The 14,009-nt window shown below is 56.3% G+C and overlaps 1 protein-coding gene across 1 annotated transcript in view; it reads right to left on the bottom strand.

The window, feature by feature from the left end:
• Positions 1 to 8,767: 8,767 nt before the first annotated feature.
• The window catches only part of COG2 (component of oligomeric golgi complex 2), a 46,115-nt gene continuing 40,873 nt past the window's right edge, over positions 8,768 to 14,009 (bottom strand). The window contains 3 exon segments of the mRNA XM_078434236.2: positions 8,768 to 9,480; positions 10,931 to 11,111; positions 12,406 to 12,545. Coding sequence (XP_078290362.2) covers positions 9,379 to 9,480; positions 10,931 to 11,111; positions 12,406 to 12,545 — 423 coding nt within the window. The 3' untranslated portion in view covers positions 8,768 to 9,378.

The following is a 14,009-nucleotide window of genomic DNA, read 5'->3' as shown; positions in this document are numbered from 1 at the left end:
TGTGTATCACGAGCAGCGGAACCTTTGGGAAGAAGGCCTCCCGGGTTCTTAGGTTTATCTTGGGCCACGTGAAGGGGGGGCGGTGCCAAGAACCAGAGTTTATTAGCACAGGACGACTGTTCAGGACAAAGTGTGAACAGACTTAAAACCGGTTCGTGAAACCAAAAACTGCTTTCCTTTTTATCAGAGAACAGAAATCGGGCTTTAAAATTATACAGTTTTCACGGCCCTGGGTTTATACTCGGTTACGGAATACGAACGCACGACCTGCATACGGTCTCCACGATGCCTTAGTTTTTTGTTGGTTTCTTGGTTGTCTTCCCCAGGATGCTGTGATCTTGGAAAAACACAAGCATCTGAATTTGTGTTAGAATGTTAATACCACGGCTGGTCATCCCTTGTGTTCTTAATAAACGTCTTGCAACAATACGCAAAAGAGGAAAATTCTTTTCACTCTGCAGCAAAACAAATACATGCCATTTAGCTTAACAGACCGTACAAATGCTAAGTGCATTCAAGGGCTTTGAGCCATATTTTGGATGGCACTTCCCTGGAAGGTGTGGGCCGGTACTTGGCCGTCATTTGGAGAGGTTTTAGATGATGCTTTATTCTGGACGCTTCCATTCCTAAATGGCAGATGGGCATGGTGGGGGGAGGGGGGGAGAGGCCCCATGCCGCGACAGGCAGCTGCGAAGGAACGGGGCAGGTGGGCACCTCTTCCTTTCTGGGGACACAGGGTCGGATCGCTGCTCCCATTGCCCAGGGACTGGAAGACAGAGAAACGAATCCTTCCATCTGCTGAGTGTCTCTGAGAGGGTTAGACACCCGCGTTCCTAAGCTCGGGCGGGGACTGGGGAGGAGGTGGGCACCTGGAGGCCCACGCTGTTGCTGGTAACAGTGAAGAGTGAAGATGCTTCCTGATGTGCACAAAGCCCCGTCTCCTCCTCCCTCCCACAGCTGCTGAAGTAACCAGGCAGGCTCCGTAATACGGTAACCACTGACGACAGCTGCTGGACAGTCACCGGGGGGTAAGAGTGGGGATGACGATTTCAAAGGCGACCCAGTTCTTGCCGGTATGCGCTTTCAGAGGTGTAAGCAGAAGCATCCCGTGTTCTGCTTGAGCGGTGACTGCGCTGCCCACTGGTGCCCAGGCCTCGCCCACCCCCCTTCCTGGGCTTCGTAGCCACAGCCCAGGGCACCGTAGCCACAGTCCAGGGTGCTGGCGCCAACTGAGCACGTGCTATGAGAGGCAGGCCTGCTCCTCTGATTGAGGCTCGGACTGAACAGGAACACAGAACAGGAATGACGCCCTCCACGCCCCAGTGTCCCTCTCATGTTCCCAAGCGCCCTGCCAGACTGGAACGCAGCTCCCTGCTCTGATGTCAAGGTCAAGGGGACAGCTGGTCCCCCCCCCCCCAACCCCCCCGCCCTTCTGTGGCAGTGGCAGGCACATGAGAGGCAGCATTGGTGGGTGCTCGGGAACATGGGTGCCAGAGATGGGCGGGCTGAGCAGGAAGCCCAGACCCAACACGTGCTGGGACCCAGAGCAGGGGACATCACCCCTCTGGGCCGCGCTGCCCTTCTGTGTAAAGTGGGAAATGCTCGAACAAATAAAAGAATAATAGCAACCATGTCAACGGCAGTCAGTCCACAGTGAAGTCAGGACCTCTACCCTGTCTTAAGTCCTGTTCCATAAACGTACAGCAGGCAAAGCGTCCTCCCCTAGAGCCTCCGGAGGGAGCACTGCCTGGCCAATACCTTGATTTCGGCCAGTGACAACCATCGTTGACTTCTGGCCTTAGAGCGGTCAGGGAATAAACTGGTGGCAATGTGCTATGGCGGGGAAAGGAAACACTCAGGCACGTCTCCTATCCGGCACCGCTGGGGACCCTCAAGGCTCTCCCCCCACATTCCAACCTCTCCAAGAGCTGATGGTCCCCCCATCCATTAAAGAGGATCACTGGCCACACAGGGACCAGCTGGCACCTGGGGGGCTGAGGAGGTGAAATGTCCCAGGGGAAGCTTCTGGGAGGGGCCTCGAGTTCGCAAACCCCTCCCTGTCTTTGAAGCTGCGGGTGAAGATCTCAGTGCCTGGAGACCTGCCTCCCCTTCCCCAGATCAGCCTCTGCTCCCTGACCGCACAGGGGCCCCCGCCGCATGGCACACAGCTATGGACGGCTGCTTTGAGGCTCTAACGCGCAGCAAATGAGCCCGGGTAAGAGTTTCCCCGCAAATATCAGTACCTCACCCGGTGTCAGGCTGAGCGACAAGGGCCCCGGCGGGACAGGCACAGCAACAGCACCCGTGCTTTGTTTGGTCGCTTTGAATAGGCAGCAGTCCAGGAGCCCTGTTGAACTGTGGGTGTCGCTGGGGGTCCCCCTGTTCACTGCTGGCAGGGACTCTGTCCCCCCAGCCCCCCGGCCCAGCCCCGCTTTCACCTGGGTTTACCTCCCATCACGCTCTGCCCTCCCTGGGTCTCTCTTCTCAGAGGTCCAGCGGGGGGGCAGCAGCTGGCATCTACTTTCTCACTGGTTTGGGCTTTTGGAAACGGCCACTGGATGCCAGGTCTCTGGGGGGGGGGAACTGGAAGTTGAGGAAGCAGGAGCGCGTTAGAGAGTCACGACCCAGGGCGCCGGGATGGCTCAGTGGGTTGAGCGTCCCACTCTTGATTTTGACTTGGGCCATGATCCCAGGGTCGTGGGATCGAGCTCCACATTGAGCATGGAGCCTGCTTGGGATCCTCTCCCTCTGCTCCTCTTGCCCACACGCTCTCTCTCTCTCTCTCAAGAAGTAATAAGCACAGAGTCTCATGACTCCGTGTGGCCCTTGGTGCAGAATCTACAGCCCCACCCAGACCCCGTCCTCAGCATCTGCACCGTCACCGGGAGCCCAGGAACGCACACTAGACTTTCGGGTCAGGGTTGAGGCCGGCCCGGAATCTGCGCTCCCAGCCACAGGCTTCCAGAAGAGCCGGGGCCACAACCGGCAGCGCCCCCTCTTGGAGTCCCGCTCTCAGGGGGATGCCACGTCTTCGATCTGAACCGGAGCCGTGGCGGTTCGCCCCGTGAGTCCTAACCCAACCGCAAACGAGAAATGGTCCATCTGTGTGCGCGCCATGGGTTCAGAGCCGTTCCTCCGACCCCGTCCCAACACCTCCCTCTCCGCGCGGACACACACTTGTGAGATGCCCAGGGCCAGCACGGAGCCCCAGGCGCCACCACCGACGTCCTCCGGATTCGTGCACCGTGGTTTTGAAGTCGTCCCCAGTGACCTGAGGCAGCACCGTCCCGCTGCGGCTGGGGGAACAGAACACGGTGCGATCCTAACTTTGTTTTAGAAAGCGACTGGCCGGGGCGAGCACATTTCTCCCATTTCTCCCACCGAGCAGGCTGCTGGGGCTGGAGCAGTTGCTAGGAGTACCCAGTACCCGGTTGCCAACGACCCCCTGCTGTTCTTTGTCCTCGGCTCTTTTATAAACTGGGAAGTGGGTCAGGATGTTACCAGGATACAAAACACCACCGTTTGGCAGATTACTTGACGCCAATATGTTAATTATGGGGGGCGGGGGGGGGGGGGTCTGTTTCTCCGAAATCTTTCGTCACTAAGTTCCAAGTCGTCCTGGGCTTGCAAAGCGCTTCCCCGGAAGGCCGGGGAATGATTCGGCAGCTCCCGTCCCCTCCGGCCTCAGGTTTCTGCTCAGGACCTAGAGCTTCCCACGGCCCACCCACCCAGGCCGCTCACCAGATCCCGAGCCTGTACTGAGTTCAGGACCTGAACACGAGTTTTGCCGGATCCGTGCGGCGACCCCCAACCCGAACAGACACGAGGCTGCCGAAGACAATCCCGCTTCAGAAGCTCCGAGTGTGAAGCGTCCTCTCCTTGCTGCAGAGACACCGACGTGGGTGACCCCCAGGTGCTGTTCCGGAGCCCGCTGGGACGCCACATGGCACGCAGGATGCAAACCACTTTGCCTTTCTAAAATCTGAAAAATTCTAGGCACCGAAACACGTACTGAAGGTCTGGGACAGGTTTTGGACTTGAGGACCATCCCGTGTGGGTTGGTTTGTCTGTTTGGTTCCTGATAGAATTCACTTTTTTTAGCGCAGTTTTAGGCTCCCGGCAAAACCGAGCACACGGTAGTTCCCATATGCTAATGATAGGTTAGATGTCCGGTGTCCTAAAAATCCTGTGTGTCCCACCTGTTCATCCCCCACAACTCCTGCCACCACTCGTCTTTCTCGGTCTCCGTAATTTTGCCTCTTCCAGAAGGCCGTAGAGCTAGGATCTACGCGCAGCCTTTTTGGATTGGCCTCTCTCGCTTAGCAATATGCGTTTAAGATTCCCCCAGATGTTTTCATTTCTTCTCAGGACGGAACGACATCCCATTGTCCGGATGGACCGTTTATTTATCCGTCCATGAAAGACAAGTTGGTTGTTTCCAATTTTGGGCAGGGGAGGGGGGCAGTGATCCGTGTGCAGGTTTTTGTGTGGACACAGGCTCGCCATGTGGTTTTTAAAGCTGCAGGACGAGCAGACGTTCTGGGTGCCTCTGAGAGGCTCTCACAAACACCGCGGGTGGTGAATGTCAGTGACTCGCAACACTTCGGGGGGGGGGGGGGGCGGGTCCCACAGCCCACCTCCCTACATTCCATGTTACTCTACGCTTCCGTGGAGTTACCTGCAAAGTTACCCTCTGAGGCTCGCTGCGAAGCTTTGTTAAGCGGGTCCAGACCAGCCTTTGGTTTAGGCCAATCTGGTGCCGCTCCTGAGGCCGATCCTTCTGAGGGCGCCGCTTGTGGCCACTGTCAGAGGCTTTCCATTCTGCCAGCGGGAACACGCCGGGGTCCCCTGAGCCTGGAGGATGATTCTAGCCGCTCCTTTCTAGGACCGCTTTCCTTGCCTTGATAGCCTCCTGCCCCACCAGCGGCTAACCAGCACCCGGCTATACAAAGTGAGCCACCTTCCTCTCCATACTCTGCCCCCCAAGGTCTAGACTCCTTCCCCCCCCCTCCACCCCCCCCCCCGCCGCCTCCCCACTCCAGACTCTCTCACATCAGAGTCACCGGCTCCGGGTCCCCCTGTGCCTGGGCCTGGACCCTGGGCTGTCCACACACAGCCCACCTTGTTTCCCTTCTCTCTGGGATCCTACACTGCTCTTGTCCAGCGTCCGCACGGTGCCGTTTCAGACGCTTGCCTTGGCGTTCAGTTGTTTAAGGTGGGACAGAGATTCAGGTCCTCGTTACTGGGTTACTTCACAATCAAAACGCCACCCCAAAGACCAAGAACACGTTTCAGTCCAACATTGACGAGAGCGAGGGAAAGAGGAGAGGAGAATCTGGATTGTTCTGGGACTCCGTGTGACAGGGGCGACGGGGCGGGTGGCGCGTGGAGGCATTTCTCAAAGTCACGGGAAGGTGTGACTTCCCGTGGTCCAGACCGGCCTTTGCCGCCATCCGACAGGACGCCCGGCGGCTCTTCAAGAGGGGTGGGCAGTGCCGGCGAAGGCTCGCCCGGGGCCAAAGACAGCGTCTCCTTCACAGCTGCCTAACCTGAGGTGGTGGGAGGACGACCAGGGGAGGCCGGCGTCCTCTCAGATGGTGGAGGCTCCACCTGGGATGTCTGGTGGCTGACGAGGAGAGGTCTCTCTCACGGGTGAGGATGCCACGCGCTGACAACGTGAACGGTGCCTTCAGGTAAGAACCCCCAACAGGCCTTGCTTCAGAATCTCCCGTTCGCTCGGGGCGCCTGGGTGGCTCCGTCGGTTGAGCGTCCGACTTCCGCTCAGGTCACGATCTCACGGTTTGCGGGCTCGAGCCCCGCGTCGGGCTCTGTGCTGACAGCTCGGAGCCCGGGGCCCGCTTCGGATTCTGTGTCTCCCTCTCTCTCTGTGCCTCCCCTGTTCCTGCTCTCTCAAAATAAATAAAAACATTAAAAAAAAAAAACAAAAAACTCTACCGTTAGCTCGACATCTGAAGTTCGGCACCATTCTCCGGTTCTGAAACATGAACTTGAGCGGGAAGGTCAATGGGAGGGTCACGTGGACGCCCATTATCGCACCGCCAGGGCGGCTGCTGTCCTTAAAGCTCGACGCTGGCCTCCTCCATGCCGGAGGTCCGGGGCTGCCCTGCTTTAGCCCGCGAGGCATGCGGACCCAGGGGCCCCCTTTTCCACAGGCAGGTTCGTGGCTGAGTGGCTCTCACAGGGCAACTCCACAGAGTAGTTCCAGGGAGCTGCAAAGAAATACTGGCAAAGACCCCCAACAGGACACCGGGGTGTGTAACTGAAGAAGCTCTAAAATTTGCTTTTTTTCTCTTCTTCCTGGACACACAGCTAGACCCATTTCCAGCCCCTGGAGCGTGCGGAGCTCTCCCCGCCAGGGCCGCAGCCCACCCCCCCTGCCCCCGGGTGGCCCTCATGTGCTTTTCCTTTCCTGGTTGGCTGCAGCAGAGGCCAAAATGGTGGGCCCCCAAAAAGGTCCGCACACATGCTGGCCCCTGGAATCTGTGCATGTGACCTTACTGGGCAAAAGGACCTTTGCAAATGCAATTAAGTTGGGGATCTCACGACGAGAGCCTCCCGGATTACGCAGGTGGGTCCTAAATCCAACGGCACAGCTCCTGTAGGAGACAGAGGAGGAGACACAGAGAAGAGCAGGAGGCTGCGTGAAGGCCGAGGCCGAGTTGTGCCATCATGAGCCGAGGGACACCTCGAGCCACGAGAAGTGGGACGGGCAAGGGGGAGAGGAAGTGTGGCCCAGCCGACACCTGATTTGGACTCTACCTCCAGAACCAGGAGGGAAGAGAATTCTGTTGTTTTCAGCCATCCTGTTTGCAGTAATTTGTTACAACAGCCACAGGGAACTAACAGGAAGTGACCCCCGGTGGGGGGGGGGGGGGGGGGGACACGGAAGCCACAGGATGGAGGTGGTGCCTTGCAGGCAGCCTGGGTCCCTGAGGACTGTGTGGAGCACCCCCACCCACTCATCCCCTGCCTCCCTGGTACCACATGACCAGCTGGCCAGAAAGACTCCTCTGCTTGAGACTTTTAGATTCTGTAGGATATAAAGTAAAACACTATTATAGTTTTACTGTAAAAATGTATCATTCATCTTTATAAACTTTGTTCCATTATGACTCTTCAAGCCAAAGCTCAGAAAACACACATTAAATGAAGGAGACGTTCTGGGGAGCCAGGGATAAGTGTTCTGGAACGTTCTGCTTTTTACTAAAGGTTCTTGTTTCTTCAGCCTAGACACAGGAGTGGGACAACATGGGCGTCGCCCAGAATGAGCCCAGAAATGTGGTTACTACTGAACCCAGGCCGAGCCTGGGGCTTGACAGGTGTCCGGGAAATGGACGCCTTGGGCCCCAACCCTGCCCAATCAGCCCCTCTGTTCCGATGCTCATATCAAGGGGGGAGAATTACCCGCTGCTGAGCAACCTGGACTCTGGAACCATCTTCCCTGGATTTAAATTCCATTTAACTATTTTAACTCCTTAATTTGTTTCCTTGCCTCCATAATGGGGATAAGCCGGCTGGAGTTGGAGGGGCTAATACACTGTATCCTTGTCAACCACGTTTTGAAACAAACGAGAAAGAGCAGTCAAGGAGAAAGGAAACACTGGGGCTACTGTTGACCAGCGTCGGGCTGGAGGGAGGCGCTCAGCCATGTGGCTAACCCGGGGGACCACCGGCAGGTAGGCAGGTCTCGTCACCCTGGCAGGGCTGGGTCTCCACTCCCAGAGCTCCCAGAGCTCCCCGCTGGGCAAGGTGGGAGGTCTGCCTTGCCCACAAGGGCATGTCTGCACTCAGAAGCTCCCGCAGGCCCAGCCACCGGGTGGCTCACACGGCTCCCGGCATGACGCGCGGGCCCTGCTGGACCTCCCTCAAATCCTGGGCCGGGCGCGCGAGCTCAACTTCTGCAGGCCCATCGCTGAACTTGGGGGACGCGGGTGGGGGCAGCAAGAGACAAACGTGGGTGCCAATCTATCCCCACTGGCTCCAGGTCGGCCTTGCCCTCTCTCACTTCACGTCCAGCTTCCTTCCCAGCTGCCCCCTGCCCCTTGCTGCCTACGAGCCCAGCACCGCGAGGTCCAAGCCTGATGCCAAATCCCTTCTGCTCTCGCACCCACGGGCCGGGGTCTGACTGGACTCCCAGTACCGACCCGTCAGTCCCGCTCCAGCCGGGGCAGGGCTCAGTGCTGAGGCTGGGGCACCGGCTCTCCAGGGGAGCACAGGCAGGCCCAGCGTGCAAGCCCCGAACACTCGCGGGGCCGCACGGCCGCAGAGGCGGGGAGGACATGCACCCGAAGCCGCTGCTCTCACCACTTTTACGGGGGTTCCTCTCACGCTCCCTATTTCCCCGCGCTGCCTCATCACTGCGCTCACACACATACAGACAAAATCTCTGCTAGCGCCCGGATCTGCTTTCTTGATTGCCGATCGCTTACTTTTCCTTGCTCTCCCTGGAGCTGACCTCCGGGCCAGGAGACGGAGATGCAATGAAACGCAGGCTAGAGGGAGAAACGCCCCTGCCTCGGCGGCCCGTCTCGGGGGCCTACCTCTTCCCAACATCCCTGTGGCCTCTCCCTCCCGAGACGAGGGCCGCGGCCTTGTCGCCTCCCACACCTGCAGGAGGAGGACCCGCTGAGGAGAGCGAGAGGCAGGTGCCCTCGAGGAAACGTGCCCGACACGCCACCCCCCCCCCCCCCCCCCCCCGGCCAGAGCACTCAACCCGCACCGGATTCACAAACACGAGCCCACGTGCTTCTGGCAGACACTTCTTTTATTCAGGAAATGCATCTTCCTACAGGTTCCAGCTCCTGCCGGGACAGCGTGACCAGGAGCACTCTCGCTGAGCACCCAGGGGGAGAACGGAGGGGGCGCCCCTTGCCGCCTCTCTCAGGGCGTCACGAGGTGTCACCGCGCGCACCGGCTTTCCCGGCGGAGGAGGGGGAGCCATCTGACACGGTCGCCCCCCACCCCCGGCGGGCGGGCGCTTCCGACAGCGGGGTCGGGGCCCGGGCCCAGCTTTCCAGAGTCCTATGTATATATTCACTTTAGTCGTATTTTAGAAATCAGCTCTTCCGCGCTAAGATTTACAATAAAAATAAAATAATTTGCTCTGTAAACTAGAGTAGAAAGTTTCAAGTGTCTTAAAAACTATCTTCCATACAACGGAAAAAGGCTTCTGTGTTCTGTCCTGGGCGAAAGGAGACCCCAGTGTGCGGAGAGAAGCTGCCCTGGCGTGTTGCTCGAGACGCCGGGCGCCGTGGAAGCACTTCTTGGCCGCGGAGACTGGGCCCGAGGACAGAGCCACTGTCTTCCCCTCGGGCTCCATGTCCAGCTTTCCCCTCCCCGCGGGCTCTTCCAAGATGCTCACGGCTGCTCTGCCGTTGCCTGGTCCTTGGTGGCGGCAACCAGCTCGGCGAGGGCCGGGAAGCTCTTTATGTCCTTTGTCGCCAGGCCCATCTTTTGTATCTGCAAAGGCCACGAGAGCGGATAAAGGCACCGCGGTGTGAGCTGAGCGCGAACAAAAGAGCCTCATAAAGAACACACGGGATGTCACCCCGATCCTCTCTGGAATCTGAAAAGGGCAGCTCCCCAAAGGCTGGCAGAGCCTTCTCCCTTCACAGGAAGGATCTGCTTATTGCAGAGCTTCGCTTTTGGGGGTTAAACACTGCGCCTTCAAAGACGCCAGTATGTTCATTTATCTCAGTCCATCAGATCAGGCTCTTGCCAGGGGAAGAGCCTCTTTTGTGGACTGCAAAGGAGGCGCACGAAAAGAAATCACCAAGCGAACTACTTTTTAAGTGGAGAGTTTTCACAAAGTGCCTGAGCACTTAATGTCTTCACGGGTCATCGACAGATTTTCTTAGAATCTGAGGGACTGTGGTTGCTGTGGCAGAGCAACTACCGTGGATTGCCGTGGTAACGGAATGGTGACAAACCACGTGCCCGCTTTTGTTAACGGCAACACACACGTGCACACACGCACAGGAAAATCTGGAAAAACCCACACCAAGCATTTAGCATCTGTCGGCGTGCTGCCGTTCATTCTGGGGGCTGGCGACCAAGGAGTGCCGTCTCTTTTCCTGCACCCCCACCCCCCCTCTTTCTCTGGCTTCTTTGTTCCTCATATTTCTTTACCAGATTGTCTGGTTTGTAAAAGGACTGCAAGTTTCTCTTATGAGAGAGAGAAATAGGGCAACGGACTTCCGCCGGGATAGATCTCTAAATTCACATCAAAACAGCAGAATTTAGATCTCCAGGGAGGACCCTGACGTGCAAGAGTCCTCAGTCAGCTAGAAAAGCAAGCACTTCTGGATGGAAATTCTCCTCCAGCTGCAAGATCTTCCTGGAGGGTGTGTGCTATATGGGGACCCTAAACAGTTTAGAAAGCCAGCTTCTCAAGAACAAGAGAACTTTCCTGATCCTTGAATGAGTCACCTGTGTGAAGAGAGGCCTGGCACGCAACCCACGTCTGCCTCCTAAGTGACACCACGTCCAGCAATGCTCCTGCGCCTGCTGGGACTCCAAAACCTGTGCTTTATGGGAACAGAGGAGACTCGGCCAGGGAAGCAAAGAGGTCAGGCTTAGACGACCTCTCAGGGGCCACACTGAGAGATCCACGGGCTAATGCTTCTCTACTTATTCTAACCGCCTGACTACGTGTCAGGCACTTCCCTGGCGGTGGACAGAAAGGACGCCGCCTCCGTCTGGGAGCTGCCCCTCCAGTGGGCTCCATGAGCCAAGCGGATGCCAACTGCACCAAAGACCAGTTGGTCAATTTCCGGTATTCGTTACGCACATCCCTTCCCCTCAAGTATTCTGGGGCCCTGACCCCTCCCTCCAGCCCCGGGAGGACACGCTCGCCCTCGGCAGCACGTCCGGGCTCACGTGAGGCACCAGACGACGGCTCGGCGGTTACCTGCTCTCCCAAGTACTCAACGTCCAAGGCCAGCTGCAGCCTGATTTTGTCGTCGTCACTCATGCCGCCACCGGGACCGATGGGGTTGGCGGGAGTGGTTTTCCTGGCTTGTTTCAGCCGCTTCAGGCTCTCCTCCATTTTCTTCACCGAGTTCAGAACGTCGGACACAGTTTCGTAGTACCTTGGGCACAAGACACGCTTACTGGTGAGACCGAGGGGCTAGCGTGCATCCCCAGACCGACTGGCTTGGTGGGCCAACACAAGAGATTTGTAAGACCAACACTCATTTCCAATAAAAGAAATCGGCCATGGTGAACTGACCAATGTTTCTTAAGACTGAAAAAAAGGAGCCTTGACACCCTAGCATCACAATCCCTCAGAACTTATGAAATACATACGTGAACTCTGTTTACAATTTTCATCCCGGACACCAACAAGAGAACATCGAAGGCCAAATGATCTTTCCTACTCGAAGGGGGCAACAGCTGGAGCTCATTCCCCAAGTGCAAGTAACAGATTCATTTACGGTCAGTTCTAGGAACAGTTCATCTTAAGAACGGAAAGCTTTCAAATTTTTAAATAACACTAATTACCTTCACAGTGCTCTCAATATAATTTGCAAATTATAAAGGAGTTGTATTTCAAAACTTTGTTTACAAGCTGGCTACTTGGCGCTTAGTATATACTTGCCCACAAAAACAAGACTCTAATTCACTGTTATGTTCTAAATTAAGCCACAAATGTTCCTGAACTCAGAAGTAATTGAAATAAATCAAGTACCATCAGAAAATAATTAAACAAAATCCAATAGCAAAATTGAGTAAGATGCTTTTGACATAACTCAATGCCGGCATTTGGGGAAAAGTCTATTAAATGAGAAACGAAGAGGCATTCGACCAAAGGGATCCCGAAGACCTCCTGAGATTTTCACGGGTTGCAGGGTTTTGGATACTGAACGTTTATCAGTTACAATCAGGCTTCAGAACGTGTGTTTTCTCTTCCTTGGCCGCAGTGGTCTCGCCAGTCTGCGCTTTCGGTTATCTGGCGCGAGCAGAGCCACTGTGGACACAGGGGAGAGCGGATCTTACGGGAAAACGTGTGCCTGGCCTTGCAGAAAGAGGGCTGCGTGAAACGCACCCTGCACACAAAAAGCTGGGCGTGCCGGGGGAGTGGGATGTGCCTGCGCCTCCAAGAAGTCCTTGACCCAGGAGGTGCGGGGCCAGGGGAACCCTGGGCGGCTGGGGGGCAGGTGGCCCATCGCACTCCAGGTGCGGGGGGGTGGGTGGGGGTGGGGGGGGTGGGGCCAGAGCAGCTCAGCCACCAACTCAGGTGTGAGCGCCTGCACCCGACCCGTCCAGTGACGCGGCCATCTGATGTCGTCAACAAGCCACGTGCCACCCTCCGATGGCCTCCGCGGTCTCTGACTCAGGGCTTCCCTAAGCAAGTCCGGGATGGCCTACTTCTAAGGTACTTACTTATGAGTGCTCTCAGAGAGGGCGCCTTCTAACCACTGTCGGATTACTGCCTGTCTCAGCTTATCCTTGTGCCCACTCTGAAGCTGGCGAAATGGCTTCAGGGCACTGTCCACGTAAGAGGAGGCTGTGGTTGGCACTTCCTGGAGTAATGATGGTAGGGGTTGAAAAAAAATGTATAGAAAAAAAAAAAAAAGAGTTATTCAAACTTCGGAAGGATGTTACTAATGTGCCAGTTTGGAGACATGAACGAACCCCATCCCTCCCCAATAGTGACACTAAGGTTGTCTCCCGAAAGATATCTGAGAACAGGAGGGGTCAGGAAGAGTACAGCAAGGGAAAATAATGTTTAGAGCCAGAGAGAGAGAGGGAGAGAGAGAGGGAGAGAGAGAGAAAAGGACAGAGAGAACAAGTTCTGCAGTGCGCGGTTACGGGGGCCGGGAGAGCAGTGTTTGAGGCCGTGCATTTCTAAAGGGCTCCCGCCAGGTCATGCTAATGCTGCTGGTCAACAGAGTGAGACGCAAGGATCTAGGGCGAGTAATTGGTTCTGTTTTAGCTTCTTCGTCTGCAAACAAGGACACTGGTGCCTACTCTGGAGAAGAGCAAACGACAGCATCTGACCGCCAGCGCACCGGATCTGACCCGCAAGCACTTGGTCAATACCCCAGACGGGAAAGCTGGTAGCTTCCGCAAAGAAAATGAAATGTATCTAGGAATACAGAGGAGGTCTCTCTCTCCCGCTCTGAAGTGGGAGCTTCAGGGCAGACCAGACAGGGAAAATCAGGTGGCAAAGTCCTCTTGCTGGAAGCGGTAATCCTACTGCACGCCCCAGATTTTGGGAAAAGGAAAAGAAGAGCCACAAGGGAGACTCTGTCCACCTCCGCTGAGCACTCACTGCCTCCAGAGCACCGAGTCACGCAGGCGGGGGGGGGGGGGGGGGGGGGGGGGGGGCGGTCAAGACGCCCGTGCTCGGCACACAGAGACCGCCCCAAACCAGGGACGCATAGGAACTCCGGGGACGCTCCAAAACAACAGGTCCCAAAAATCACTTTGGTGCTAAACTGCCTGACACCCAATTCTACAACTGGAGAAAAAAGAAAATTTGATGGAAAATTAAGCGAGATGTAGCAAGAAGGAAAGGTGCGTATAATGCACAGAAAGAAGAGCTCAGGAACGGAAACGACAGCTCTGGTCGAAACGAATTCCCCAAGGCGCCTTTCTGCCAAATGAGACAACGGGGGAATTCGATTTTAAACCCCAGTGTGCCCGCACCCTTTTCATCTCAGAGATGCTTTTCATATTCCTGATGCAGCTTTTCGAATCTTTTCGAGTTACAGAACAGCAGAAAGCAGGTACTTGCTAGAACGATATGAAGGGAGCAAGGTCGATTCATTTTTTTCCAGATACAAGAATCAAAGTATAGGAGTTAAAAATATTTTGTTAAGGGGTCCCTGGGTGGCTCAGTCGGCTGAGTGTCCAAGTTCGGCTCAGGTCACGATCTCTTGGTTTGTGAGTTCGAGCCCCGTGTCGGGCTCTGTGCTGACAGCTCGGAGCCTGGAGCCTGCTTCGGATTCTGTGTCTCCCTCTCTCTCTCTGCCCCTCCCCTG

This window comes from Panthera onca, chromosome D2 (assembly GCF_046562875.1).
Source record: "Panthera onca isolate mPanOnc1 chromosome D2, mPanOnc1 haplotype 2, whole genome shotgun sequence".
In the NCBI taxonomy this organism is placed as follows: domain Eukaryota; kingdom Metazoa; phylum Chordata; class Mammalia; order Carnivora; family Felidae; genus Panthera; species Panthera onca.
Note: the sequence above shows the minus strand (reverse complement) of the source record. Positions and strands in the feature narration are given on the sequence as shown.